The sequence below is a fragment of the Suncus etruscus genome, chromosome 10 (genome assembly GCF_024139225.1).
Source record: "Suncus etruscus isolate mSunEtr1 chromosome 10, mSunEtr1.pri.cur, whole genome shotgun sequence".
NCBI classification, from domain to species: Eukaryota; Metazoa; Chordata; class Mammalia; order Eulipotyphla; family Soricidae; genus Suncus; species Suncus etruscus.
Genome location: NC_064857.1, coordinates 56,059,726 through 56,087,256, shown reverse-complemented (window position 1 = coordinate 56,087,256; position 27,531 = coordinate 56,059,726). Strand labels below are relative to the sequence as shown.

At 50.7% G+C, this 27,531-nt stretch overlaps 1 protein-coding gene across 2 annotated transcripts in view; it reads left to right on the top strand.

Moving 5' to 3' along the window:
- ZNF236 (zinc finger protein 236) overlaps positions 1-27,531 on the top strand; it is a 55,151-nt gene that overhangs the window by 15,928 nt on the left and 11,692 nt on the right. For both annotated transcript variants that reach the window (XM_049781741.1, XM_049781740.1), the window contains exons 7-22: positions 1,383-1,526; positions 3,560-3,763; positions 4,468-4,696; positions 8,985-9,257; positions 11,248-11,451; positions 13,620-13,761; positions 14,274-14,534; positions 16,041-16,294; positions 16,780-16,878; positions 17,211-17,362; positions 19,004-19,107; positions 20,355-20,506; positions 22,035-22,247; positions 23,392-23,674; positions 24,718-24,821; positions 25,631-25,993. In XM_049781741.1, the coding sequence (XP_049637698.1) occupies positions 1,383-1,526; positions 3,560-3,763; positions 4,468-4,696; positions 8,985-9,257; positions 11,248-11,451; positions 13,620-13,761; positions 14,274-14,534; positions 16,041-16,294; positions 16,780-16,878; positions 17,211-17,362; positions 19,004-19,107; positions 20,355-20,506; positions 22,035-22,247; positions 23,392-23,674; positions 24,718-24,821; positions 25,631-25,993 (3,181 nt within the window). The remainder of the gene's footprint in view (positions 1-1,382; positions 1,527-3,559; positions 3,764-4,467; positions 4,697-8,984; positions 9,258-11,247; positions 11,452-13,619; positions 13,762-14,273; positions 14,535-16,040; positions 16,295-16,779; positions 16,879-17,210; positions 17,363-19,003; positions 19,108-20,354; positions 20,507-22,034; positions 22,248-23,391; positions 23,675-24,717; positions 24,822-25,630; positions 25,994-27,531) is intronic.

Below are 27,531 nucleotides of genomic sequence, written 5' to 3'. Positions count from 1 at the left end.
TTTTGTTTGTTTGGGGGCCACACTTGGTGGTGTCCAGGGCTTACTCTTGGCCCATTGCTCAGGGATCACTCCAGGATGGGTTTTTGGGGGACCACATGGGGCTCTGGAGATGAAACCAGGGTCGGCCACGTGCAAGGCCAGCGCCTCTCTCATTCTTGGTAGTATCTCTCTCTCTAGCCCTGGTCTTATTGCTCTAATGGGTAAAGTTCGCTCCAACTGAGTCTGAGTGTTGAGATACTTTGGTGAACTGGAACACAGACACTGACAAGTGTAAGATGAATCCGAGGAGATTTCTGTGTTGGGAGTCTATTGAGCTGAGCTGGGCTGGGCTCACTTGCATTTTTCCTGGCCTGTGAGTCCTGGCTTGGGCCTTTTCTTCGCACATGGAACCCAGTTTGGCTCTCACTTTTATAGAGCATGTGCATTGGCACCTGAACCAGCACAGCCCTGTATGGCAGCTTTCAGAGAGTGAGTGATCTCCACAATGCTGCAGGGCCCCTGTTCTTGTCCTGTGTGCTGCCTCTGCTTAGTGGAGCTTAGTGGTGCTTTGGGCTGTATCCAGAGCCAAGCCTGGCCCTGCCAACTGCACCCAGAGCTACAGTGCAGCCCTGGGAGGACAGGTAAGGCCTTATGGCTTCTTCAGCAGAGAGAGATAGAGGCAGACAGATACAAAGACACTCCGCCTTATCATCACAACACATGATACTTCTATTCCTTTCACCTCTCTGGAGGCTATGTTATGAGAATCCAGGAGGTGGCCACTCTTAGGAAGTACTGCAACTGGTGAGGGGCAGCAGACTGCACTGATCTTCCTAATCTGCCATGTTAGCCAGTCCAGTGATTATCCCAGGAAAAAGCGAGAGGCAGTGCAGGGGCCAAGGAGAGGCCTGCACGTGCCTGACCCAAATTCAGTCTCAGGCACCACACACCCTGAGTACCCTGGCTGGCCCTGCAGGGCCCTGTGTTGAAGTACCGGAGAGGGGTTGAGAATTGTGGGGAGTGCCCGAGAATTGTGGCGAGTATTATCCGTGGGCGCCTTAGCACAGCTTGTAGGTCCCCTCCCTTCAAAAATAGAGAAACGGTCATTTAAGACACGGAGAACATGATTAAACATTTCACCCAGTCACAGGAGCTGAAAAATATGTTCTTTCATTGCTCAGCTAGTTTAGATTTATAGAAAGGATTAACATTTTAATTAATCTCATACTTGCCATATCAATAAGGAGCTAGATGGATTCTAATTTAAGGAAGCAGCAATGTTTTAAAGAGGTTATATCTGTCATTTCTAATGGATGACCAACTGTGATTTGCCATAATTGAAATGCTTTTTAATCAGTACTTGTAAAAAAAAACACCAATGTTTCTCTTTGTTCTTTGTTAAGGTGAAGAATGGCCCCACATATAATTGTACCGAGTGTAGTTGTGTATTTAAAAGTCTGGGTAGCTTGAACACGCATATCAGCAAGATGCATATGGGCGGCCCACAGAACTCCACGACCTCCAGCGAGACCGCACATGTCTTAACGGTGAGTTCCCAGAGCCATGGCCACCTGCTACAAAGGCGCTGTGACCTTCTCTCTGGGGGGCTGAGGCTGCTTCTCTTTTAGCACACAGTGGTGTCGGGGATCTGGTTTCTGGACTTAGCTCAGTTGGTAAGTGACAGAAGCTGATGGTTCCTTATGCAGTTGTAATGCCCGCAGTCAGTATGGGCACAGCTATGTGAGTACTCCTGTCTCTTATGAAGTGGTCCTCTGGCGTGTCTAAGATCAGTGAGACCTGTGTTCTGGCCTCTGAGCTGTGGGGGAGCTAAGCCGTCTCTTCCAGCATGTGCATTTAGAACCTTGAGATCCTAGAATACTCCCTCTCTTGTTGGGTGCTTGGATCGAGTCAGCTCAGCTCCCTTCTCTGTGAGTGGCAAGTGGTGGGGCCAGCAGAGTTGGGTCCCTTCCGAGCGAGCCTTGGTGGCTTCGAGCCTGTTTGTGCCCTGTCAGTAGCTGCCTCTGGCCATGTAGAAAATGGATCCAAGAAAATGAATCTAAGTTAGTATTTGGTTCTTAGACATTCAGTCCCCATTTAATGTTTGCTTTTTTCTCTTTTCTTCAAACATTTTCATCTTGGGATTAACCTTGCCAGGAGTGGTTCCTGAACACAGAGCTGGGGAAGTAAGCCCTGAGCATTGTGGAGTGAATGTGGTCCAAGTATCAAAGTTAAAAAAAAAGGGAAAGTATATTGAGTTGAGTATTTTCTAAATTAAAAAAATATTCAGTGTGTAATAACCAAAGCACAGTGTTTTCACCATTTCCTTCGGATTTATAGATCCGAAATGCAGACTGTGTGGCTCAGCCACCTAGAGCATAACTCTGGTCCTGTTGGTCATTAATTTTCTTTGATCCCTGGGAATGTGATGGGGGGACATAGGAACACCGAATCCCCTCTGGACCTCAGAGCCGGGCTGTACTTGCTGCTCTCCAGTTTCTAGAGGCTATCTCTGTCTAGTCTCTTTCTTTCCTCTTCCCCAGCTCACTCTTGCCTTTTCGCTGCACTTTTTAATTTTCCCTTACCTTGCACTCCCTTAGGACATTTTGGGTGGTTTTTCTTCTCCACTGGTAAGGTTTTTAAATTTCTGTGAGTTTGTCTTTGTGATTTGGTTCTCAGGACTAAACTCTCACACGCATGTCCCTCTGAAACTTAGTCAGCCTTTTCTTTTAAAGAGTCTTTCCTTCCGACAGAGTATGCTGGCTTCTGAGCTGTCTATCTCCCCTTTGTATGGACCCCAGAATCCTGGACCTCTTGGTATCTTAGAGGCAGGCGGCAACATGGATGATGTATCGCACTCTGATACGTGTTGCTCTTTAGCATCATTGTACAGAGACTGTTAACAAATGTGGATGACTGTGGCAGGACAAAGACTAATATTTGGTTTTGTTTTCTTTTTCTTTTCTTTTTTTTTTATGCTATACCCAGCAGTGCCCAGGGGTTACTCCTGGCACTGTGCTTGGGAATCATTCCTCACAGTCTTGGGGGACCTTATGGGAGGCCAGAGATAGAACCTGGGCCAGCTGCATATACCACACACACACACACACACACACACACACACACACACACACACGCTGCAGAGCTAAGCTACAGCCTGGGCCAGCTGCATAACACACACACACACACACACACACACACCACACAGGCTGCAGAGCTAAGCTACAGCCAGACACACACACACACACACACACACCACACACACACACAACACACACACACGTGCTGCAGAGCTAAGCTACAGCCTGGGCCAGCTGCATAACACACACACACACACCACACAGGCTGCAGAGCTAAGCTACAGCCAGACACACACACACACACACACAACACACACACACACACCACACAGGCTGCAGAGCTAAGCTACAGCCAGACACACACACACACACACACACACACACACACACACACACACGCTGCAGAGCTAAGCTACAGCCAGACTGACCTATTTCTTCTTCCCACACTGCTGCTGGCCATGCGGGACCTAGTTCTGCCCTTGACATATGCTTCATTCTTGTAGGCCACACTCTTCCAGACTTTACCTCTGCAGCAGACTGAAGCCCAGGTTGCACCCACCCCGAGCCAGCAGAGTGCCCAGGCGGTGACCGACGTCATCCAGCAGCTCCTGGAGCTGTCTGAGCCAGGCCCGGGGGAGACCAGCCAAGCCCCACAGCCCGGGCAACACCTTAGCATCACGGTGGGCGTCAGCCCTGACATCCTGCAGGTGAGGCTCATGGGCCTGGACACGGGCCATGCCTGCTGCAGACCAGGGTCTCTGTGGAAAAGTCACGTGTGGGCTCCTCTTCCCCAGGCAGAATTGTGCAGAATTTGTCCCCTTAATACGTAGACACCCCCATTCCGACTTGGACAACAGGGACATAGGGGAACCGGCTGTTGGAATGTCTGCTATGTGCACAAAGCACTTTGTCCTGAGGGTCCTGGGATCACTGTCGGGAGGCCCTTGGAGTCGCTACCCTGCCTCTGAGGGCCATTGTGGATGTGGGAGCTGATGTGGGAGCTGGGCCAAGGCTACCCTGTTCTGGTCTAACTTGCTCCACACCCACCTTCATGACTGATCAGGTCCTCTTCCTGTTCCCTTTCTCTGTGTCTCTGAGGGTGTCAACTCAGGTGGTCCTATATGGACCAGTCAGAAGGCTGGACAGGTGCTTCACTGCCCCTCAGTCCTGGATGACCCCTCCATAGCAGTGACTCTGGGTCTTTGGCAGCAGCAGAGTGGGGGATAGAGTGTCTGAGCATCCAGTGCCCTCACCTGAGTTTCCTGGCTCGACAGTCAAGCTTCCCCAGCCATCTTGGTGGCTGGTTCATGGGTGGCCCTTGAGTCCAGGGAGGCGCGTGTGGGAAACCGTGTGGTATTGGTGGGCAATCAGCCGCTGTGTCTCCTAACCTCCGAGTTCTGTTCTGTCTCAGCAAGCCTTAGAAAACAGTGGACTGTCTTCAATTCCAGTTGCAGCGCCTCCCAGCGATGCTGGCCAAGCTAGGCCGCCCAGCACGCAGCTGCAGCCTGCGGATGTGGCCAGCGTGGCTGGGGAACCAGCGGAGCCTGCTGAGGGGGACCTGGACAAAGAACAGGACAGCCCGGAGAAGGTGGACAGGAAAGAAAAGAAAGTGCTCAAGAAGAAGTCGCCCTTTCTGCCCGGTGAGCCTGTGCAGGGGTTCCTGCTGTCCTCATGAGCTCCGCTCTGAGTGAGATGTACCCATGGAAGGGCTCCCCCTCACAGAAGGGCCCCACATACCCCACACACCCATGATTCCGGTGTCTCTGCATCAAGAATGTATTCCAAGTCTGTCCTACCTGTCTCTGTCTACTATCCAGCATCTCCTAGGCAAGGCATGTCCTCTGCTTAGTCCCGGTGCAGACCTGTGCAGGACCCTGTGGACTCCCATGGGCATTACTGCGAGTATGACCAGCTCATTGCCCTCTGAGGCTCTGAGGCTTGGTGCTGGGCAGCCTCAGTTTTTCCCGCTGTTCCGGGATGGCAGTGGCCTTGGGCTTTTATCTCCAAGGATGGCACTTTTGCAATCCCCTTTCCCTTTTACCAGGTGGTTCCCTAATGAGAGTCAGAAGATCTGGTGGCACAGACCAGTGTGAGGCAGTGAGTGAGAGGCCGTGCCATGGGCATGCCACAAGCACCCTAGGTCCCCATCCCTCCTGTCAGGGGCAGAACACACGCAGCTTCTCTGTGATCTGAGCATGCTTGGGCACTGCCCAGAGACTGCTTACATGCCACTCTGTGTGTCTATGATGGCACAGGATGTGGCTCTGTCTGGCCAGCCACTGGCTCTGTCCTCAGTGTCCCAGTTATGAGGAATCCTGGGTGGGAATGCAGGCTGGACCCCGTTAGGCCTGTTCACTCCTAAGGAGCCACCCTACTTTTTCTGGGCCCACCTGTGGAGAGGACTGAGACCACACACCTGCCCCTAAGTCGGGCTGCTCATGTACATACCTGCTACCCACATACACTCCCGCCTCATAAACACACATGCATCATATATACTCTTGCTTATATACAATATACATGCCTGCCTCATATACACGCCCACTTCATATATACACCCACATCATATACATGCCCACCTCATATATATATCTACCTCATATACTTGCCCACCTCATGTATACCCCTGTTTCATATATACACACACCTCATATACACATCTGCCTTATATACACACCCACCTCGTGTATACACCTGCTTTGTATACATGCCCACCTCATGTATATTCCTATTTCATATACATACCCACCTCATAAACACATCTACCTCATATATGTGTCCACCTCATATATACAACTGCCTCCTATACACACCACGTCATATACATACCTGCTTCATATACATACTCTTATGTATATACCTTTTTCATCTACTACATGAAGACACCTACCCTCCCCTGCCTCCTGCCTCAGGTGGCTCTGCACTACATCTGCACCTCTCCCACTGTAGTGTTTCCTGGTCAGAGGGCGCTCAGATGAGATGCACCATGAAGTCAGAACTGTTTATCCTGTGGAACTCCTGACAGTCCCTTTTATACCAAGGTGGGACATGATGCCAGAGGGCAGTGCTTCCCAGGGACCAGAGTCTGGCCTAACTGCGGTGAGCCCATAAGTGAGTGTCAGAAGTCAGCATCTGTTGTGAGGTCTGGAAGGATCCTGCCTCCTGCCCACTCATCCACCCAGCCTCTTGCTCTCATCCACCAACCCAGGGAGATATGATCCTGTCTTGCTGGTGGTGTGGCCGTCCCTGTGTGGGCCTCTTGCACAACTGCGGGAGGCCAGACACCCCCTTCCGGACAGTCCTAAAACTGGCTTTGTGGGGACCTGGCCTGGCTGCGGCTGTTTGTGGCAAGTAGATGCTGAAGAGTCCAGAGTGCCTGTTCTCTCTGAAGGTGGCCAACTGTGTCTCAGCCCATGACTGGGTGAGCATAGGGTTGAACAGAGGGGCTAAACTGGCCCAGGGTGTACCACAGGTGAGAAGTTAGTTTCAGGTCCAACCTGTTGCAGTGCTGAGGAGCCGGAAGTGCCCATGTAGACACAAAGTCGAACGGCAGACTATGTCGGTTCATTTCGAGGGATGGCTGGAGCCAGCACAGTGTTAGAATGTGTAGCCTGTGAACCTCGAGACATGTTTTCATTTTGGCCTTATTTCTTCACTGTCATCAAAAGCTTAGTCCACTCTCTTTCTCATATCTACTTTTGTTTACTTATTTTTTGGTATTTTGGAGCCACACCTGGCAGTGCTCAGGGGTTACTCCTGGCTCTGCACTTAGGAATCACTCCTGGAGGTTCTTGGGGATGCCAGAGATCGAACCTGGGTTGACCGCGTGCAAAGCAGATTTCCCTATGGCTCCAGTTCCATATTAGCCTTCTTTTTTTTTTTTTTTTTTTTTTTTTGATTTTTGGGTCACACCTGGCAGTGCCAGGGGTTACTCCTGACACTATGCTCAGAAATTGTCCCTGGCAGTCACAGGGGACCATATGGGATGCTGGGATTCGAACCACCATCCTTCTGCATGAAAGGCAAATACCTTACCTCCATGCTATCTCTCCGGCCCCCATAATAACCTTCTTAAACCAGTCCTCATAAGGTCTTTTAGTAATCCTCTCACTTCTGAATGCATTTTCACCTGCTAGTGTCTAGGTTTCAGTCCAAGGTGTTTAGTTTATTGGCCTCATCTAAGAACTGCCCTCTCTTTCCTTGTTTCATGGGTCCCTGGGGTTAAGGCCTGACACTTGGCATCCTTTCTCTATTTTTCTTTATTTAGAATATTTCACCACACAGTTGTCTCACAGTATGACCTACTTGGCATATCCTGTTTGAGTTATTCTAGCACAATTAAAAAAAAGGAAAACAAGTTGGATACAAGAAACAGTCTGGGGCTAAGGTACCTGCCTTCTACGTGGATTTTCCCAGCTGAGACTCCCCAGCACCTGGGTCCCTGGAGCATTGCTGGGCACAGCCCTGGAGATCCAGCACTTCTGCGGTCACATTGTGGCCCCGGGATGAAATCCTCAGGCCCTGGTGTTAACTGCTTAGAATCAGCCCCTCTCCTCATGTCTGTATATTATTCTAATACTGTGCTGGCTCCAGCCATTCCTGGAAATGGACCAGCATAGCCCGGCAGCCTGACTTCGTGTCTACATGGGCACTTCTGACTCCTCAGCACTGCAACAGGCTGGACTTGGGACTGCCTTCTCACCTGTGATGCACCCTGGCCAGCTTAGCCCTCTGCTCGCCCAGTCATAGGCCGACACACAGTTGGCCACATTCAGAGAGAACAGACACTCCCCCTTAAAACATCACATAATGGTCATACTTCATTTTGGGGCAAGGAAAACCCACAAAACACAGTTGTGTGGTGAGATATCGTAGTGTGTCTTTCAGTGAGCACAGCTGTTCATCTTCTGAGGAGCTGCATGCACACAAGAATTCCTTGTACTCAGTTGGCAAGAAAAGGAAAGAAGAGGATGTTTTCTTTTTCCTCAAACAGAAACCTTTGTCTGGGGACCAGAGACAGTGTCAAGGCTGAGCTGCTTGCCTTGCCTGTGGCTATGCCTGGCCCCATCCTTGCCACTGCTTGATCCTTGGGGCCTTGCTAGTAGTGATCTCAGTATAGCCAGGAGTAGCCTTTGGGTGCTCTGGGATGTGCCCTGCTCCTCCCTCCCCTTCAAAGGTGTTTTGGGCAGCTTGATTATTAAAATTTCCAGATGAATTTCCAAACAAGTTCAAAGTCTTTGATTTCAAGTGGATTCCTTATCCACATTCGCCTGCCATTAGTGCAGGTATCTATTTCATATCAGATGAGTAAATGTCATAAAATTATTTCCAAATGATTCTGTTGGAATTTTTATATTTTAATATAAAAATAAAATATAAATATAAAATATACATTTTTTTTACTTCAATATTATACATTCTGTGTGATTTTTGTTTCCCTCTGATCAAAGCAGTTTCAAACCCGACTCAAAAGTCTTAACAGGGACACATAGTTGTAGAGGAGAGGACCTTTTCTATGGACCACTGGCTACCTCAGTCTTTGCTGTTTGTTCCTGTGACTCTGTATGCCATAACTTATATAACCTTACAACCTGCCTCTCCTGAGGTTTGCAGCGCTGGGAGCTTGTCTGGCTCTTCGAGCAGGACATCTGCGAGCATTCCTTACCAGGGAGCGCAAGTGCCACTCCCTGCTTCCCATCATGTCCTAGAGATGGAGCGGCTGGCACTGTGTTGGGCCTCTTGCCTGTCACTTGTCTTGTACTCAGTGCCCTGGCTTTTTCATAGGCCCGAGCCAGCACTCTCACAGCTCCCAGTCTCTGGCAAGTTCGGTATCCCAGGTCCCACCCCAATGGCACCCCAATGGCCTGACTCATTGTGCATGCATGGTGTCTTGGACCTGGTGGATGATTCTGCTCTGTTCTATTGCAGGTTCAATCCGCGAGGAGAATGGGGTTCGGTGGCATGTGTGTCCCTACTGCACCAAGGAGTTCCGGAAGCCCAGTGACCTGGTACGTCACATCCGCATCCACACGCATGAGAAGCCCTTCAAGTGTCCACAGTGCTTCCGGGCCTTTGCCGTCAAGAGCACGCTGACTGCCCACATCAAAACCCACACGGGCATCAAGGCGTTTAAGTGCCAGCACTGCATGAAGAGCTTCTCCACCTCAGGCAGCCTCAAGGTGCACATCCGCTTGCACACAGGTAGGGCCCACCGCCGGCTCCCCAGTGCCCCAGATACTTGGATACCCTTGGTAACCCGGGCCCACATGTGGGCAGACAGCCGTTCTGTCGTGGACAAGTATGGCCTGGTCTGGGACAGCCGAAGGGTGATGTGCATGCTGTGCACCTAGGGCCCCTGAGTTTGGTCCCCAGATACCTGCCCTGTGGCCCCAGCACTGTGGGAGAGGCCTGTCCCCCTGTAGAAGTCAAGTTCTGACTGTGGCCTTTCTCAGCTGAGCAAAGCCAGAAAGTGGGCAGTCTCCAGTGGAGCCTGAAAGGGTTTTCCCATTTTATAGGACTCTAATTATCCAGGATCAAGAAATGGACAGTTTCTGGGGTCAGATTGAGGCTGAGACCCTCAGAGGGGATTCTGCCTAGGCCAACGGAGGGACAGCCCCATGCTGGATTGATTCAAATCCTCCACTTACTGGTTCAGTGGATGCTTGTGTGACCCACGCGCCTTCTGATCTCTTGGATTTTTTTCAAATCATCCCCCCCACCAGTGAGTCCATTAGCCTCAACTTCCCTTCTTGTACCCTCCAAGTAGATACCCTGTAAATCCTGGCCAAGGTCCATGTGGGCAAGGACAGCACCCCGGTGCCTGCCATCCCACTGCAGGAACCTATCCTCATCAGTGATGTGAGTAAGGGGCCTCTTGGGGCTAGCCTTCGAGCAAGTTTGTCCTGACGCCTGTGCTCAGGTGTAGTGTAGAAAAGGGGCCTCATCTTGTACCCCCACAGGGTTCCTGCATAGAGCTGATCATGTGAAGAGCATTTGATAAAGCTGACATGAGTCTATTGGTCATTTGTGTCCTTCTTTAGAATATGCTTTTATTTTGTTTTATTTTTGCTTTTGGTCCACACCCAGCAGCACTCAGGTTACTCTTGGCTCTGCACTCAGAAATCGCTCCTGGAAGGCTCAGGGGACCCCTATGGGATGCCAAGGATTGAATGGGTTGGCCACATGCAAGGCAAACACCCTACTGCTGTGCTATCACTCTGGCCCCATAGAATCTGCATTTTTAACTAATTGAGTTGTGAAGGAAGGGAATTTCCTCTGACAAAAGGAAGGAGGATTGTTAGGAGAAAAGTGCCATTGTCATTGCCATTGTTTATAACCGAGATCAGCTGCCCTGCCATCTGAAACATCCTAGTCACATCATGGTGACAACCAGTTTTCAGGACTCCATAACTGAAAACTGAATGCTTCTGGAGAGCCTGTGTTGTGATTTTGCTTAAGATTCTTGTGCTGCGAGGGAGGGGAAAAAAAAAAGATTCTTGTGCTGCATGACTTCATGTCTGTACTCTGTACATGTCTGTACTCTATATTGTAGGCAGAGTGGGGGAAACAGCTGATGACACATGTTGAGCTGACAGGTACAATATGTAGGCCAGAGAAGGCTTGGCTGTAGTGGCATTCTCATCTGCCTTTCTTGAGGGATTGGGGAACTCAGGTTTGGAAGTGATGCTGACACAGAAAAGAATCCACAGGGGTCTCAAACTCGAGGCCTGCAGGCCATTTGCGGCCCTCCGTACAACATTTTGTGGCCCTGCCCTAGAGGAATCTTTTTTTGTTTTGTTTTAGTTGTTTGGGTCACACCCCCCAATGTTCAAGGCTTACTACTGACTTTGCACTCAAGGATCACCCCAACTTTGCCTCCTGCGGCCCCCAGGTAAATTGAGTTTGAGACCCCTGATTCATAGATAGAATAAAAACTGGTTCAGGAACTTCTACCACAAGCTCTCTGCCAGCAGGCAAAAGGTACCAGCAGGCAGACAGGCTAGCTTTGGGACCAAACTGTAAGGAGTCTCGATGCCCCAAGGTCTTTATTGGGGAGAGAAGATCAACCATTTAGGGACAAGCACAAGCAACGAAGAGTTATCCTGAATAGAGTAAAAACCGATTACTCCAATACATTTCTGCAGCCTGTCATTGTTGAGGAAATTCTTCTCTGCCCCTTTCTACCCACCAGGTGTCAGACCTTTTGCCTGTCCTCACTGTGACAAAAAATTTCGAACCTCAGGACACAGGAAGACTCACGTTGCTTCCCACTTTAGGCACACAGAGCTTCGGAAGCTGCGGCACCAGCGGAAACCGGCCAAGGTCCGCGTGGGCAAGGGCAGCACCCCAGTGCCTGCCATCCCGTTGCAGGAACCCATCCTCATCACTGACGTTGGTAAGGAGCCTCCTGGGGCGAGCCAGTGAGCAGGTCTGTCCTGTCACCTGTGCTCAGGTGTGGAAAAGGGGGCTCATGACACCTGCCAAGGAGCAGCCCAAAACTGGGTACAGACACAGTTCTCTCCTCCGGGCCCCAGGCCTCATGTCATGCGCCCCATTCTGCTGGCAATGGCTCAGCAATTTATTTATATTATCCCCTCACAAGTTATGTTCTATTAGAATTAATTAGAAAGAAACACTGCGTAGAAGTTTCAGAAAAGAGGTGTTGTATGCGATGGAACACAGTTCCTGAGACTGTTGGTACACTTTGTGAAGATTGCATTTTTTTACACAGTGCTTTTCCAAGGGAATACTTACTCGGAATTGATCATCTTGGACGCTGTAGATTTTATTTTACTCTGCAGCTTGTAGTTGATTCCTTTACATCTGTTTCTGGTTTTGAACACCCTGTGTTAGGCTAAAAAATTTTTTTTCTATACTTTTTCCCGTGATGCACTTATGCAAACAGCCACTCTTTTACAATTACTTAGTTATTCTTTTTACAATTAAAAAAATTATTTATTTCTGTACATTATTATTGTTTATTGTTTCTTTACAAAAAAAGGGGGAATTGTAGCATATGAAAAAGTTTCCATAAGATGATTCTTGGAATTGTATATAAAAGTGTTTCCTTAGGATTGTTCTGTGACTTTTGCCCCACCTAACCCTTCCAGGTGGGGCGCTGTGGAGTTGGAAATAAATAGCTTGAGGGACAGGAGTGAGGGGTCCTTCTGTGAAAAGCTGCTGGCTGCAGGAGGATTCTCTGGCTCTCCTTGCCCGATCTTTTAAACCCTATCGTTCTTGTCTGTGTGGATTATTATTTGCTGCGGATAAATATTACCAAGGTCTTCCCCCGAAAGGGGACAAGGGGATGGGAAGTAATTTCTCATTCTGGGGACTGTTCTTGGATTCACAAATACCCAGCAAAGTTAACAGCGAAGATACATTGCAGTTCGTCATTACCTTACATGAGACACAGCAGTTTTGAGCAGAATGAAGTTGAGATCTATTTTGCCATAACTAGCACTTAACAGGTGTGGAGTGGTCTTCCGATCATAGCAATCATAGTCCACGTGTGGGTGACCCAGAGCCTGGAGCCTTTTTTGAAGTGTCTCAGCACGGAAGTGGGTGATACAGCCCCAGGGGTTTCTGGGTAATCTGGGGATGTGGAGTCAGTCTTAAAGTCACAGTTGGGCAGCAGCAGGAAGAGAAGAAAGGAGAGAAGGAGAAGGAGGGGCAGCGCAGGCAGTGAAAGTTTGGCACCTGGACTGTGTTTGTCCACAGCTGCAGTTCAAGCCCATTGGTTCCCATATGATCCACTCACAGGCATCCCTCACCTGACAGAGTACTCAAGCTACTCCTCACTCTCCTGTTTGCCAGTGTTTCTTTAATAAAAGATCATAACATTTCTGTGAGTAAAGGCTTTCTTTTTTAAGCACCAAAGACCTGGGAGTAATTTTTGTTTTAAGTTTGTCATGGCACCTACTATACAATCTTTTTGGGGGGAGGTGGGTTAGAGCCACATCCTACAGTGCTCAGGAATTACTCCTGGCTCTGCACTCATGGATCACTTCTGGCAGGCTTGGGAGACCCTATGAGATGCTGGGGATTGAACCCAGGGTGGCTTTGTGCAAGGCAAACACACTCTCCGCTGTGCTAAGGCTCCAGCCCCTTGTGTACACACTTCTTACCATACATTCAGTCCCTACATGGGCTTTTGAGACAGTTGTGCCCATTTCATGACAGCAGATGCTCCCCACGAGAAGCCTGTCTAGGAGTCCATGATAGGCACAACTATGGCACATGCAGTGTTGAGTTTAGTTCCCAAGCCCTGTGCCCCCACGTTGTCCTGACTACCCACTGGACCTCTCATTGGGGTTTGGCCCCTAGAAATATTTCCACTCTACTATCAAGAGAGGTGATTGATACAGATAGCCCTTGTATTAAAATTATTTTTTCTGTTAAATTTGCAAGTTTCTTCCAAGAAGTCTCTTTTAAAGAGCCAGTTTCAGTTGAGGAAAAGATCCTGTCATTGGATGGGGACTCTGAGCTCATCTGGGCCCTGCAGGGGCTTCTGAGTGGTGCTGACCAGGAATTAATTCTCCCTGGGTTTCTTCCCTTTCCTAGGTCTTATCCAGCCCATCCCACGGAACCAGTTTTTCCAGAGTTATTTTAATAATAGTTTTGTAAACGAAGCAGACAGACCCTACAAGTGCTACTATTGTCACCGTGCATATAAGAAATCCTGTCACCTTAAACAGCACATCAGGTAAGCCCTGGCCTGAGCACAGTCCTCAGGGCATTCACACAGCACAGAGAGGAGGGCCCCTTCCTGAGTACAGACCTTGGAGCATTGTGCTTTACTAAGGTGATTGTGGCTCTAGCTCTCTTTATAGCATCGAGATGTTTGTGGTTAACTTATGTATTTAAACGGTCACATTGACCCTCAATTGTGTTTGAAACTTGGCATTTTTAGTCTTTAGTATCTTGGCTTAAATACTCTGCCCAAATGTTGCAGGAGCACTCTTCACCTTCTTGCTCCCAGGGAGGAGGTGAAGGTCTTGCTCCATTCCTTCTGATAGGATGAGTCCGTAGCAGCTTCCCGGTGTATCAGAAGGTTGTTCTGGGGAGAGCCAGGCAGACTGTACTCACTGAGCCAGGCTGGTTTGGCCTTGAGGATTGCTGGCTTCCCTGCCCAAGGGCAGAGCATGGCTGGTGTCTCTGGGCCCTGAACATCTGTCCCTGTGTTCTCAGTTTCTCCTTTCCTCCGTTCACTTGCAGGTCCCACACTGGGGAGAAGCCTTTCAAGTGTTCCCAGTGTGGCCGAGGATTCGTGTCCGCTGGAGTTCTCAAGGCACATGTGCGCACACACACAGGCCTCAAGTCCTTCAAGTGTCTCATCTGCAATGGCGCCTTCACCACGGGCGGCAGCCTGCGGCGTCACATGGGCATTCACAATGACCTGCGGCCCTACATGTGCCCCTACTGCCAGAAGACCTTCAAGACTTCCCTCAACTGCAAGAAGCACATGAAGACCCACCGGTAGGGCAGGGCCTAGTGAGCAGGGGCTGTCTCTGAGAGACGCTGGTATCAGTCCCCATTTCCAGTTTCTAGCTGCAGGAGCTCCAGAAATGTCTGTCAGAAACCAGAGAACTCCAGACGGAAGCTTTGACACTTCGGGGTTTTGTTAATTGTGTGTTCAAGGACACACTGTAGTGGGGATTGAATCCTGGGCCTTGGATCTGTCTCCTAGCCTAGTAGTCTTGTCTCTTAACTGATGTTTCAGTGGTCCATGTTGGACTAAGTGATTCACAGGCTCCCCCTGAAAATGGTCCCCAGGAAGTGACTCAGTAACCAGAGCATTTATTTGCCTTACATGTATGAGGCTTTAAGTTCAGTTTCTGGCAATATCAAAGATAAATAAATGAAGTGATGGTCAAAAATTAGATGTGGGGTCTACAGCCATACCACCCTGAACAGGTCTGTCTTGTCACCTGTGCTCAGGTGTGGAAAAGGGGGCTCATTACACCTGCCAAGGAGCAGCCCAAAACTGGGTACAGACACAGTCCTCTCCTCCGGGCCCCAGGCCTCATGTCATGCGCCCCATTCTGCTGGCCCAATATCGTCTGATCTCAGAAGCTAAGCAGGGTCGGGCCTAGTTAGTACTTGGATGGGAGACTGCTGGGAATACCGGATGCTGTAGGCTTAAAAAAATAGATGTGGGACTGGAGCCATAGCACAACAGGGATGGCATTTGCCTTGCACGACGCTGACCCAGGTTCATCCTATATGATCCCCTGAGCACTGCCAGGAGTGATTGCTGAGTGCAGAGCCAGGGGTCATCACTGAGCACTGGGTATGGTCCAGAACATACCAGAAAAATTAGATGCAAAATGAAAGACAAAAAATTTTTAAATAAAGAATCAAAAACCTATATGGAGTATTAGAGACAGAAAGGTTTGTTTGAACTCCTGAGAGACTCTGAGCTGGCTGAGGCCTTCACTTCAAGAACCAGCTTGTGTCTCACCTCGATACCTTCAAGGCAGGGACTGGCCATTTACATCTCATGAGTACCAGTGGTTGCTGGAGCTCCTTAAGTTCTTGCTTCATGTCCTCTTTGAAGGAGGGATTGTTGGCCCTAACGCTGCATGCTTGATGTGCCCCAAACAGAGAATGGAGGCATCTGGGCCCAGTCTTTGCTCTGAGCTGCGATAGCAGGGAGGCCAGTTGGATGCGTGTGACCTGGATGGGAAATAGTGGCTCTGAGGCACAACTTAGTCAACCTGTGCAGGCATGTCCTCCTTATCTGCCATCTCTCTTGCCAATATCCGAACTCATAGCAAAACCTGAGTTGGGGGTTTTGACTTTACATTGTGGCTTCTTTGTAAGCAATGGGAGTTGCTGCTATGGGTCCTGGGCTTCCCAGGACCCTCACAGGCTCCTGCCCCAGGCTCTTGGTGGTGGGTGCAGAGCCGCCTCCTGACCCACGTCTGTCGCGCAGTAGTGGCCCTGCCATCTTTTTCATAAGTTGTTATTGATCTTTTGAAGATATGAACTTGCCCAGCAGCTGCAGCAGCACCAGCAGGCCGCCTCTACAGACGCCAGCCCCGGGGACCAGCAGAGCTTGCCCATGTCAGCCCAGCTACAGGTGGAGATGGAGGGTGGTGAGCTGCCCACTCCACCGCCGCCGCCCACCTCCCAGACCGAGGGCCTACTGAGCCTGGAGTCACAGCATGTTGTGGGCACCGAAGATGCTGGCCTCGCCCAGCAGTTGGCAGAGAGGGCGCTGGAGGCAGATGAAGGTAATGGGGCACACTCCCCTCCCAATAACTTCAGTGCCTCCTGCTTCCTTGGGGTCCATAACCGGCGCCTGTGCCTGTTGGTAGCCTGCCCTGCCACCCCCCTCCCCGCAAGTGCCCCCGCACTTGGGTTTCAGTTAGCTCTGTGCTTGGCCAATCTGTGCCAGTCTCAGTGCCCATCTTGTGGCCCCTGTCAGGCTACAGCTCAGTGTGTCTGCTCAGTCACCCATGCCTTTCTGTGATGACCCCAAAGGAGGCAAGTTACCAAATGGATTGTCTGTGGGCTCTTCCTGGACAGAAGCACGTCTCTCCAGTAGTCACTAAGAAGTGGCTGTCGGAGCTGCCCTCCACACCTGGTCAGAAGACACACTGACTATCCCCTACTGTCACCTGGGCACACGGGCAGGTTCAAGATATGCCTATAGCCCAGCCGTGGGAAGGTATGGGAGCCACTGCCATGATGGTCCCTCTGTCTTATGTCCCTTCAGATCGGTTCGTGAGCCCTCAGCATGGCCTGCAGGGTCCCGTTGGCCAGTTTGAAGAGCAGGCAACTGCACAGTCCTTTGAGCCGGCTGCCTTGTCCCAAGGTCAGTGGTGTGGCCTCTATGACACCATCCTCTGAGGTGTCCCATGGTGGGGCTTCCTGGGAAGCCCTTCAAGGCTCACCTCTGCAGACTTACCAGCTTTTCATGGTCCACATGTATGCATGCATCTGTATAAATAGATCCTTGTGTCTGTAGTCTGTGTGTGTTCTCTGAAGTAGCCATTATTCTGGCACACCTGATTACTGGGCACTGATGACAGTCACGGAGGCCTCTGCAAGGGGCCGAGCCGGGTGGCCCTCAAGCCCTGATCCGTGTGTGGCCTCAGGTTGGTTCTGCCTTCTGCATCGCTTCAGACTTCCTTCTCTCTCTGTCAGGGTTCCCGGTGGCCGACACTTACAATCAGCCAACCCCATTTCCTGCCGTCCAGCAGCTGCAGGATTCAAGCACGTTGGAGTCCCAAGCCCTGTCCACGAGCTTCCACCAGCAGAACTTACTTCCAGTTCCCAGCTCTGACGCCATGAATGTGGTGCGTGTGGTGGGGGCAGGTGCTGTCCGCAGTGACACTTGAGCTTAACTGAGAGCATGTTGGCCTACTAAAAGCCCCCTTCAGCTTGGTCTGACTTAAGATTTCCTCATCACAGGGCCTGGGCCATAGTATGTGGCCCAGCATGTACTGATCTAGGTTCGAGCCCAGCATCACATCTGGCACTGACAGGACTAATTCTTTTTTGTTTTTGTTTTTTGGGTTACCCTAGTGGCACTTAGGGGCAACCCCTTGCTCTGTGCTCAGAAATGATTTCTGGAAGGCTTGGAGGACCCTATGGGATGCCTGGGATTGAACCTGGATCAGTTGTGTGCAAGGCAAATGCCCTTCCCACTTGCTATCACTCCAACCTCAGGACTATATTTTTTTTGTTTTTTTTTAGGTCACACCCGGTGGTGCTCAGGAGTTACTCCAGGCTTTGTGCTCAGAAGTCGCTCCTGGTTGACTTGGGGGACCCTATGGGATGCCGGGATTCAAACTGGGTCCTTCCTGTGTTGGCCACATGCAAGGCAGACACTGTACTGCTGTGCTATTGCTTCAGTCCCCAAGGACTAATTTTTGAGTGCAGAGCCAGGAGTAACCCCTGAGTATCTCTGGGACCAAAAACTGACCTCACCCCACCTCCCCCCAAAAAACAAGATTTCACGGACTTTAACTTTGACTTTTAGATGAAGTCAGAAAGAGCCATATCATGTAACAACATCTGGAAGTTAAACTTTTTTATTTATCTTAAAACGTTTTGTTTGTGGGAACTACACACAGTGGTGCTGGATCCCTGTAAGGGAGATGGGCCTCCTAAATCTGGGGGTCACTCAGGCTTCACCTAGCAGTTTGTGGGATTTTGAGAGAGCTGGGTTAAGGGAAATAGGTTGATTTCTGAGCATCATTGCAAAGTTTTATCTACTAGTCAAATTGAGGTCATTGGTTTGGTTCCCATGTTCCATGTTAGAAAATCTTTTCTGAAATGTAACTTTATGGCTGACATGGAAGTTCTTTACTCGTGATGGAATGGTTGGGCGAGTCACTTGCTCTGTTTAAAGGCTGCCCTGGTGGGCCTTGGGCTGCCATCAACCTGGTTCCTCCCATGAAGAGTGTTGAGTTTTTTGATGACCCTCAGCGTGTAGAGGCAGACTAGCAAGGATCCAGGCTTTACAGGCACCTGTGCCCTGTGATCCATTTGCAGTCAGTTATCATCCCTGTGCCATCTGCCTGGGCCTGAACAGCTGCTGTTTGGTGGGTATGTAGGGGCCACAGATCATGTCTTTACCCCTTTCTTGCTGTGGGCCTTGGAAGGCCAGCCGGTCAGTGAGTCTTAGGGCCACGGAGCCACACTTGGGTGGCTATTGCTGTCCAGGTAGGGATGCAGCCTATTTGACTGTTTCAGGCCCAGTTGGGGGACTTCTGTTCCAAGTAGCAGGTCCTGGCCAGGCTTTGTGCAGAGAGGAGACACATAAGCGGGCGAGCATGGACACACAGTCGATGTGCCACTTAGCGTCACCTGTGAGTTGGGCAGATGCACAGCTCAGGACTACCTTGGAATGACCTTGTCATCAGGTGAAAGTTCTGAGGGCCCTTGGTTCTCGCCAACACTCAGGATTGTTACCATCCTGTGTTCCTCTCCAGGCCACTCAGCTGATCCAGGAGTCCTCCCAAGAGGAGCTGGACCTGCAGACCCCGCGTGCCCACTTCCTGGAGACCAGTGAGGACCAGAGCAGGCGCTCCTACAGGTGGGTGCTGCACAGCCGTGAGGGCCCCACTCCACCCTGTGATAGGGCACAGGATCGCCTGTAGTCTCTACTTGCTGATGAGCCGAAGCTGTCTTAGCTCTGTGTGGGCGTCTCTGGGGTATGCTGAGGGCTACTGGGCTCTGTTGAATATCCACTTTGGGGAGCCCCTGTGGCCACCTGTGTTCTCCTAAGAAAAGTGGCTCTGTCCTGCTCTCCCGTGTGGGTCATCATAGTAACAGTGTCACTTGGGAGTCATTGGTCCCTGCTTCCCTATTAGTCTTTGGCATCTGTTTTGGTGCTCCTGGACTAGCTGCATGTCCTTCCTCCCTTCCTCCTGCAGTGCATGAGCACTGAACACCTGAGCACCTGGTATGAGCTGTAGCCTGGCTGTCCCTCACAGAAGGAATGGGTGGCATGTCTCTGTGTATCGTGAAGGGTGCTGAGTACATGTGACAATTGAGCCTGGACACTAGAGTAGAGAGGTGACAGCTGTCGTAGATCTTTCTGTCCATGTTAGCCACTGCTGTGCTGGCTACAGCAAACTTTCATGGAACCACACTGGGGGAACTGGAACCAGATTTGCATCAGGGCTGCCATTTGTGTTGCCTGGACAGGAACCAGTGCCGGCTGCATCTGCACGGAGTGGGCTTCGGGTTTGTGGGGACAGGTCATGGGGCCCCCTCCAACCTCTAATCACAGATTAAACCTCGGATAGGGTGAAAAATAGGGGAATGCAAAAGAACAAAGTTTCTGAAGCTTTTCTTAGTTTATTTTTTAAAACCATATTTAATAGAAACTTCCTCATGTTCCTTCTGGCCCCAGGACTTTCACCGTAAAGTGATCTTAAATCCCCGAACAATTGTGGGCATAGTGCCGCACATGTATGCATGGACCCGGATAGCTCCAGGAGCCTCTTTCACAAGTGTCTGTGTCAATTACATCGGGGGGACTTGGCATTTTCTTGGCTCTGGACAAAGAAGGTCCTGCAGTGTTTCACAGCTCAGAAAACAGCTGTGAGAGTGACTCTTCCTATTGTTTGAAAGACATAAATTTGTTTGAGAGACACAGGTTTGTTTGAAAGACACAGATCCTATGTCTGCAGATGACTGCAGGACAGTTCTGAGCTCGGTGGTCCATGGAGGTGGGGTGGGGGCCACATCATGACTGGCCGCTCCCCTCCATTCTCCGGAGTGCTGTGTTTGAAGGAGGTCAGGCTGACTGGATCTCGATGTGTGTCTGTGTCACAGGTGCAACTATTGCAGCAAAGGCTTCAAGAAGTCCAGCCACCTGAAGCAGCATGTGCGCTCGCACACCGGGGAGAAGCCCTACAAGTGCAAGCTCTGTGGCCGTGGCTTTGTCTCCTCTGGTGTCCTCAAGTCCCACGAGAAGACGCACACAGGTGCGTGCCCCATCCTCCAGCGCACATCAGACTACGCGTCCTCACTACCTAGGTGGTGCCAGGCTCCCATCTCTGGACTGTTCTAGTCCCTCAGCACCAGACCCCCTAGCTCCTTGGCTCTCTGCTGCAGCCCTCCTGGTGTCCAGGCTCGGCACTGTGCCTGCTTGCATCCAGCCCTTACTTATCTTCCCTGTTGGGTCTGCGGACCTCCTCTTTCACTGTGTGGGGATGCCTGGTCCCCGCAACAATTCTGTTTAAACCTTCACACTCACCAAACTGTGTTGCTGATGCAATTACTCCATTCCCCACATCCTGCTGCCATCTGTCCATGTGGGTTGGCAGCTCATGATTTGGCACTGCTGCTCGCTTTCTCTCTTGCTCGCTCTCTTTCTCTCCCTCTTTCTCTTTAGCTCTTTCATGTAACCGTGACAGTGCCTTTGAGGGTGACTTGATAGCTGTTCATGGCTTGGGTCATTTCTTTGATCATGAATGATGTTTAGCTTTTTTTTGGGGGGTGGGGGTCACACCCAGAGGTGCTTATGGGTTACTCCTGGTAGCCTCGGAGGACCATATGGGATGCCAGTATCGAACCTGGGTTGGCCACGTGCAAGGCAAATACCCTACCCTTCTATGTTGCTTTATTTTTTTGTACCACACTTGTCAGTGGCTTTGGGGTGTTTGAAGGACACTCTGGAATTTGAGCTGTCACCCTGGTCTTTCGTCTCTGGCTGAGGTGCCTGTTTAAAGCCCCTTGCATATTAAGCTCAGATTTTTTTTGTTGTTGTTGTTGTTGTTCTTGGGCCATACCTGGCAGTCTTCAGGGGTTGCTCCTGGCTCTGCACTTAGGAATTACTCCTGCTGGTGCTCTGGGGACCCCATTGAATGCCAGGGCTCGAGCTTGGTTGGACCGCATGCAAGGCAAGCACCCTACCCATTGTGCTATAACACAGGCCCAGATTATTCATATTCTTCTTATTGAATGGACAAGGATTTTATGGTCAAATCTATTTTAGATGGTGTGTGATACCCTGGCTCTATCTGATATGTCCATAATAAACCTGGTTTGTGTCAGCATATTTCCTGCATAGCCCTGTTAGAAAGGAAAGACATAAGTTCCTTCAATGTTTGCCTCAGTGACTGTCCCACTGGTGGGCAAAGGTGGATTGTCAGTGTGGGAAGGGGATGGAGGGCAGGTGTAGTGTAGTGTTTAGTGCAGACAGTGCTTCTGAGCCGAGCCCCTGGGGGCTCTCTGGATCTATGCTCACCAAGCTTTGCCCTAGGAAGTCTAGCTCACAGCACAGAGAGGGATTTATGCCTGCCTGGGAGGAGAGGCTTTCTTCTTTAGTCCCTTCTGGCTCAGTTGTGTGAGCAACCAGGGCCAGGAGGAGGCAGCTGGGCTTGGAACTGGCAGTGAAGTACAGGCACGCAACCACCAGGCATGACCCCAGGACACACCATGGCAGCAGGCGAGATTGGTGCTCAGGCCCGACTGCTTAGGGCCTCACTGCGGTGCCATTTCCTGCCTCAGGTGTCAAGGCGTTCAGCTGCAGTGTGTGCAACACATCCTTCACCACCAATGGCAGCCTCACGCGTCACATGGCCACACACCTCAGCATGAAGCCTTACAAGTGCCCCTTCTGCGAGCAGGGCTTTCGCACCACCGTGCACTGCAAGAAGCACATGAGGCGGCACCAGGTGGCCCCTACGGTCGTGGAGGCAACTGGAGAGGCAGAAGCAAGAGGTACAGTCTTGGTGCCCAGTCCCAGGCCACTGGGAGTGGGTTTGTGTCTGCCCTGGAAGCAGGAGGGCCCAAGAAATAAGCAGGAAGTAACCAAGGTTAGGAGGGAAAGGAGGTGGGTCCTCCTCTCAAACCTCTTCCCCAGGAATATCATCCTGGAACACACACACACACACACACACACACACACACACACACACATACACACACATATAAACACATATACATATATACATTCATCTGGAGTGATAGCTGAGTAGTAGGGCTGATCCAGGCCTCCTCCCCAGGAATGGCACACTGCTGATCCAGGCCTCCTCCCCAGGAATATCAACCTGGAACGCACATGCACACGCTCACGTACACACACACACAAACACTGGGACCCACACATACAAACACATATACATATATACATACATCTGGAGTGATAGCACAGTAGTAGGGCATTTGCCTGACACACTGTTGATCCAAGATGGACCTGGGTTCAATCCTCAGCATACCATGGGCCCTTGAGCCAGCCAGGAATAATTTCTGAGTGCAGAGCCAGGAGTAACCCCTGAGCACTACTGGGTATGGCCCAAAACCAAGCAAAAAACCCGAAACACATAATACATACACGTTCACACTGTACAGCCCTATGCTTCTCACTAAAATTGTTCACAGGGTATTACTTCACATGCATTAATTGGAGCAACTGACCTTTGCACCCTGCCCAGTGCCCTGCACATCCCCTCCTGAAAGAGACATGCAGCTGCTATCCATTGCCAGTTCACTTGGGTCACTGCCATTGGAAATGTAGTCCCCTTTGGGCCCCTCATCCCTCCCCTGGTCATCGAGTCACCTGAGCTTGAGGGTTCCTCCCACCCTCACAGCTGAGCTCTATGTTCTTGCAGGCTTTGAGGTACCATGGTGAGAGTTGAGGACTCACTGCCCTTCGCATTAGCAGGCAGGCCGCAGTCGGTCCCCCACCTTAGAGTGCCCTCTCCCATTGGCTGTCCCTGCTAGCGCCTGGCTGCTTCTGCCACCATGGTCCTAATGGAATTAAAGCCTCCTTGCTGTGTGTCACAGTTTATTTAGTTGGAGATGCCCAATTTCACAGCTCTGGGACTGACGTTTCCGTTTGGTGTTCCCCTCGTCATTCACTCAGACACCTGCCTGGAAGAGGAGGATGAGAATTCTGACCGAGGCACAGCACGGAAGGCGCGGCCTGAGGTCATCACATTCACAGATGAGGAGACAGCGCAGCTGGCCCGGATCCGGCCACAGGAGAGCGCCACAGTGTCGGAACAGGTGCTGGTGCAGTCGGCTGCCGAGAAGGACCGCATCAGTGAGATGAAGGATCGGCAGGCTGAGCTGGAGGCCGAACCTAAGTACGCCAACTGCTGCTCCTACTGCCCCAAGAGTTTCAAGAAGCCCAGCGATCTGGTCAGGTGAGCCTTGCTGAGGATCACTTCTCTCCTTGGCCTGCAACCACCCAAAAGCAAGCACATCCCTGTCTGAGGCTCCTTCCCCACAGGGCTCCTCATAGCCCTGGAAGAGCTGTTCTGTTTCCGCTCTTTCACATTTGCTCCAAAAGTTTTTTTGTTTTTTTTTTCCGTAACTTGTCTACGTTTATTTCTAAACAATTGTCATATAAAAGAAAAATGGTGATTGCATTCTTTGAGGGAGAGATGGTGGCTAGTGACAAACATCAAACAGGAGTCTCTGCATTGTTCTTGCAGATTCTCTAGACCAATGGTCCTCAAACTACGGCCCGCGGGCCACATATTGTATTTATTCCCATTTTGTTTCTTCACTTCTAAATAAGATATATGCAGTGTGCATAGAAATTTGTTCATAATTTTTGTTTTTACTATAATCCGGCCCTCCAACAGTCTGAAGGACAGTGAACTGGCCCCCTGTTTAAAAAGTTTGAGGACCCCTGTTCTAGACCCTAAAGCTGTTTATGAGCTGAAGGCTACATGGGATAACAGCAGTGGTTGTAGGTGAGGGAAGATGGCATGCGTGGAGTGGAAGCCTGGGACACTTAGGGTCTGACAGGCTGAGGACATGTTCCGGCTATGGATGGTTGTGAACAGGCTGTGTCCTTCAGCCTCCAGCTCATCGATCTGCAATCCTGGACAGCCACTCCCTCAAGCTGGCCCTCGACTGCTGGGCACCCTTGTCCAACTTAGTTCCTGCCATCTTCCCAACTTGTTCTAGCTCCTGGTTTTGCAAGAAGTCAGCCTACTTACCATTTTTCTTGCAGGCATTTTGGTTATTATTGGATGCATTGGTGGTGTTTCTGCGTAGACTTAAGCTTAACATTTTTATTTCACAAATTATTTCACAAATCTCACAAATTTTTATTTCACACTCAGTTCAGAATGATATGTAATGTTGGTTTTTAAATTCTTGTGGCTAGTTCCCCGATTAGAATCATGAAGTCTTGAGAGTAAGGAGAGGAACGCTAATCTCAGTGCTTTTTGCACAGACACGTTCGGATTCACACGGGTGAGAAGCCTTATAAATGCGATGAGTGTGGGAAGAGCTTCACAGTCAAGTCCACACTGGATTGCCATGTGAAGACGCACACAGGTCAGTAGGCACTGCCTGGCAAGGTTTCCCTTTGTTCCTTCTCCTCCTTTGCACTTGGCTAAGCTTAGAACCCAAGAGCCGGATAGAAGTGGCTTCCTGACGAGGAACATGCTCAGAGGCCGCTTGTGTGTCCTAGTGTCCTGGGCTAGTTGTCTTGGGGAGTCTTGAGTGAATTCCTCTTAGTCCTAAGCAGATAGGGCCTGAGCCAAGCTGGGAACATTGGCTGGCAGTGTTCAGTTGCTGGTCAGCCTCCTTTCAGGGCTCCTAGGCACATCTGTGCAAGGGTGCTTTCCGATTGCAGGGCCTCTGTTTTTGGCAGCAGGAGGAAGGAGGGAGGAGCCCATGATTTTGTCTACAGAGACCCTTCAGGGGGTACTGTCTCTGCTGCTTTCTTATCCTGTGCCCATATAGTGGTCATCCTAGTTGTGTGCGGTGTGGGTGCAGGCTCTTTACCCCACAACAGCTATGGATCTTTTCAGCTCTGCTGGCACCCTTGGGCTGCCAGGAAATGGCAGTGCCATGGATGAATGTCTTGCCTGGGGCTCTGAGTTTGCACCTCCTGCTCTACCTACAAAGAGCAGAAGCTCCCAGAACACCCTCATCTAGTGCCACTCCAAGTGGGTCCAGAGCCATGGTCTTTGCTGCTGGCTCACAGTGAAGATAGGCTGTGGAGTGGAGCACCAGTCTGCCACGGAGAAAGGCTGGGGAGCACGGGTCTGCTGAGTAGACAGGCTGAGGGCCTGGCCTCCCTAGGCATAGACTCTAGGGCTCTATGTGAGTCACTGTGCTGCTAACCTGTCTCCCGACAGGCCAGAAGCTGTTCAGCTGCCATGTGTGCAGCAAGGCCTTCTCCACTAAGGGCAGCCTCAAGGTGCATATGCGCCTGCACACAGGTGCCAGGCCCTTCAAGTGCCCACACTGTGAGCTGCGCTTCCGCACATCTGGACGCCGCAAGACACACATGCAGTTGCACTACAAGGGGGACCCCCAGAAGGCCAGGAAGCCTACACCCCGGGGCTCCCCCGAGGGGCCACCCATGAGCCTTCTCAGCCCCTCATCCTCTGATTCGGGCGTCTTCATCATGAATAACTCGGTGCTCAGTGGGCAGCTGGACCAGAACCTGTTGCAGCAGGGGCTGGTGGGTCAGGCCCTCCTTCCTGCATCTATGTCAGGTAAGGCTGTGCCAGCTATCCTGATCCTACTTCTTCTGTTATCAGTGGGTATTGGTATACATAATGAATTTTTTAAAATTATTTTTTTGGGGGGCACACCCGCTGACGCTCAGGGGTTACTCCTGGCAATGTGCTCAGTAATCGCTCCTGGTGAGGAGGATTATATGAGATCCTGAGATTCAAACCCAGGTTCGTCCTAGGTCAGCAGTGTGCAAAGCTGCGCTATTGCTCCGGCCCCCATAATGAATTCTTTGGGGGTTCTTTTTTTTGTGTTCTTTTTTTTGTTGGGGGGGGGTGTTGGGGTCACACCCAGTGGCTCTTGGGTTACTCATGGCTCTGTGCTCAGAAATCGCTCCTGGCAGGTTTGGGGGAACATATAGGATTCTGGGGATAGAATCCTTATGGGCAGTGTGCAAGACAAAATGCATTACCTCTCTGCTATTGCTCTGGCCAGAATAATCATGCTAATCTCTTGTAATGATAATTAGATTTGGACATGCCCCTTGGACACACCGCCTCCCCCCACCCTCCACCCGCAATGGATGATGGTCTGTCAGGTATTTAAGGAAAAAATTCGACAATTGATAGGATCCCAGGGTAGAGTCTAGACCAAAGACTCCTGGTCCGTTAGGACCAGAGATAAAGCATCCTTGAGATGTTGCCTGCTGCTCCCTTCTACCTTTCTCTGTTCTTTCTCTGATCCATAAATTACCTATTAGAATGGAAATAAAATGATACTTTTTTTTTTTTTTTTTTTTTTTAGTTTTTTTTTTGGGCCACACCCGGCGGTGCTCAGGGGTTACTCCTGGCTGTCTGCTCAGAAATAGCTCCTGGCAGGCACAGGGGACCATATGGGACACCGGGATTCGAACCAACCACCTTTGGTTCTGGATTGGCTGCTTGCAAGGCAAACGCCGGTGTGCTATCTCTCCGGGCCCAGCATTTTTTCTACCCCTCTTTTCTCTCTCTCTCTCCTCTCTCTCATGGGGTGCTCCCAGAGGTTGTTGGTCCAGGGTTGCTACAAGTGGGGATCTGTTCCCACTGAGTGTTCCTGAGGCTGTGTGCAGAGACCCCAGGGCCACCCAGGCCTGTGCCTGCTCAGCATGTACTCCCTCCCCGTGTCTCTGTGCCCCCTCTCAGCTGTCTGGTACTTTTCCAAATGATGCCGCTTAGCATTCTCAAGGCTGGCTCAGAGCTGCATGTGTCACACTCTTTCTAAGGCGTTGGCATTCATTGATGGCTGTGGGCACTTGCTTGGGTGGGGGGAATCCCCGGACTGTCGAGGGCTCTCTGGGGGGAATCCCCAGTCTTCGAGGGCCTCCAACAGGCACTGCACTTAAGACATCTGAGGCTGCTATTTGTCTCTGGGCCCTGAGCAGGGGATGGAGACCCTAGTGAGAACAGTTCCCTGCTGCTGTGTTCTGTGGGAGGCAGGATTATCAGGGAAGTACAGCACTGATCAGTCTTGGCTTCCTCACAGAGTCCCATGTAGGGGCTTCCCACCCTCCCACTCCCCAAGAATCAGAATCTCCCCACAA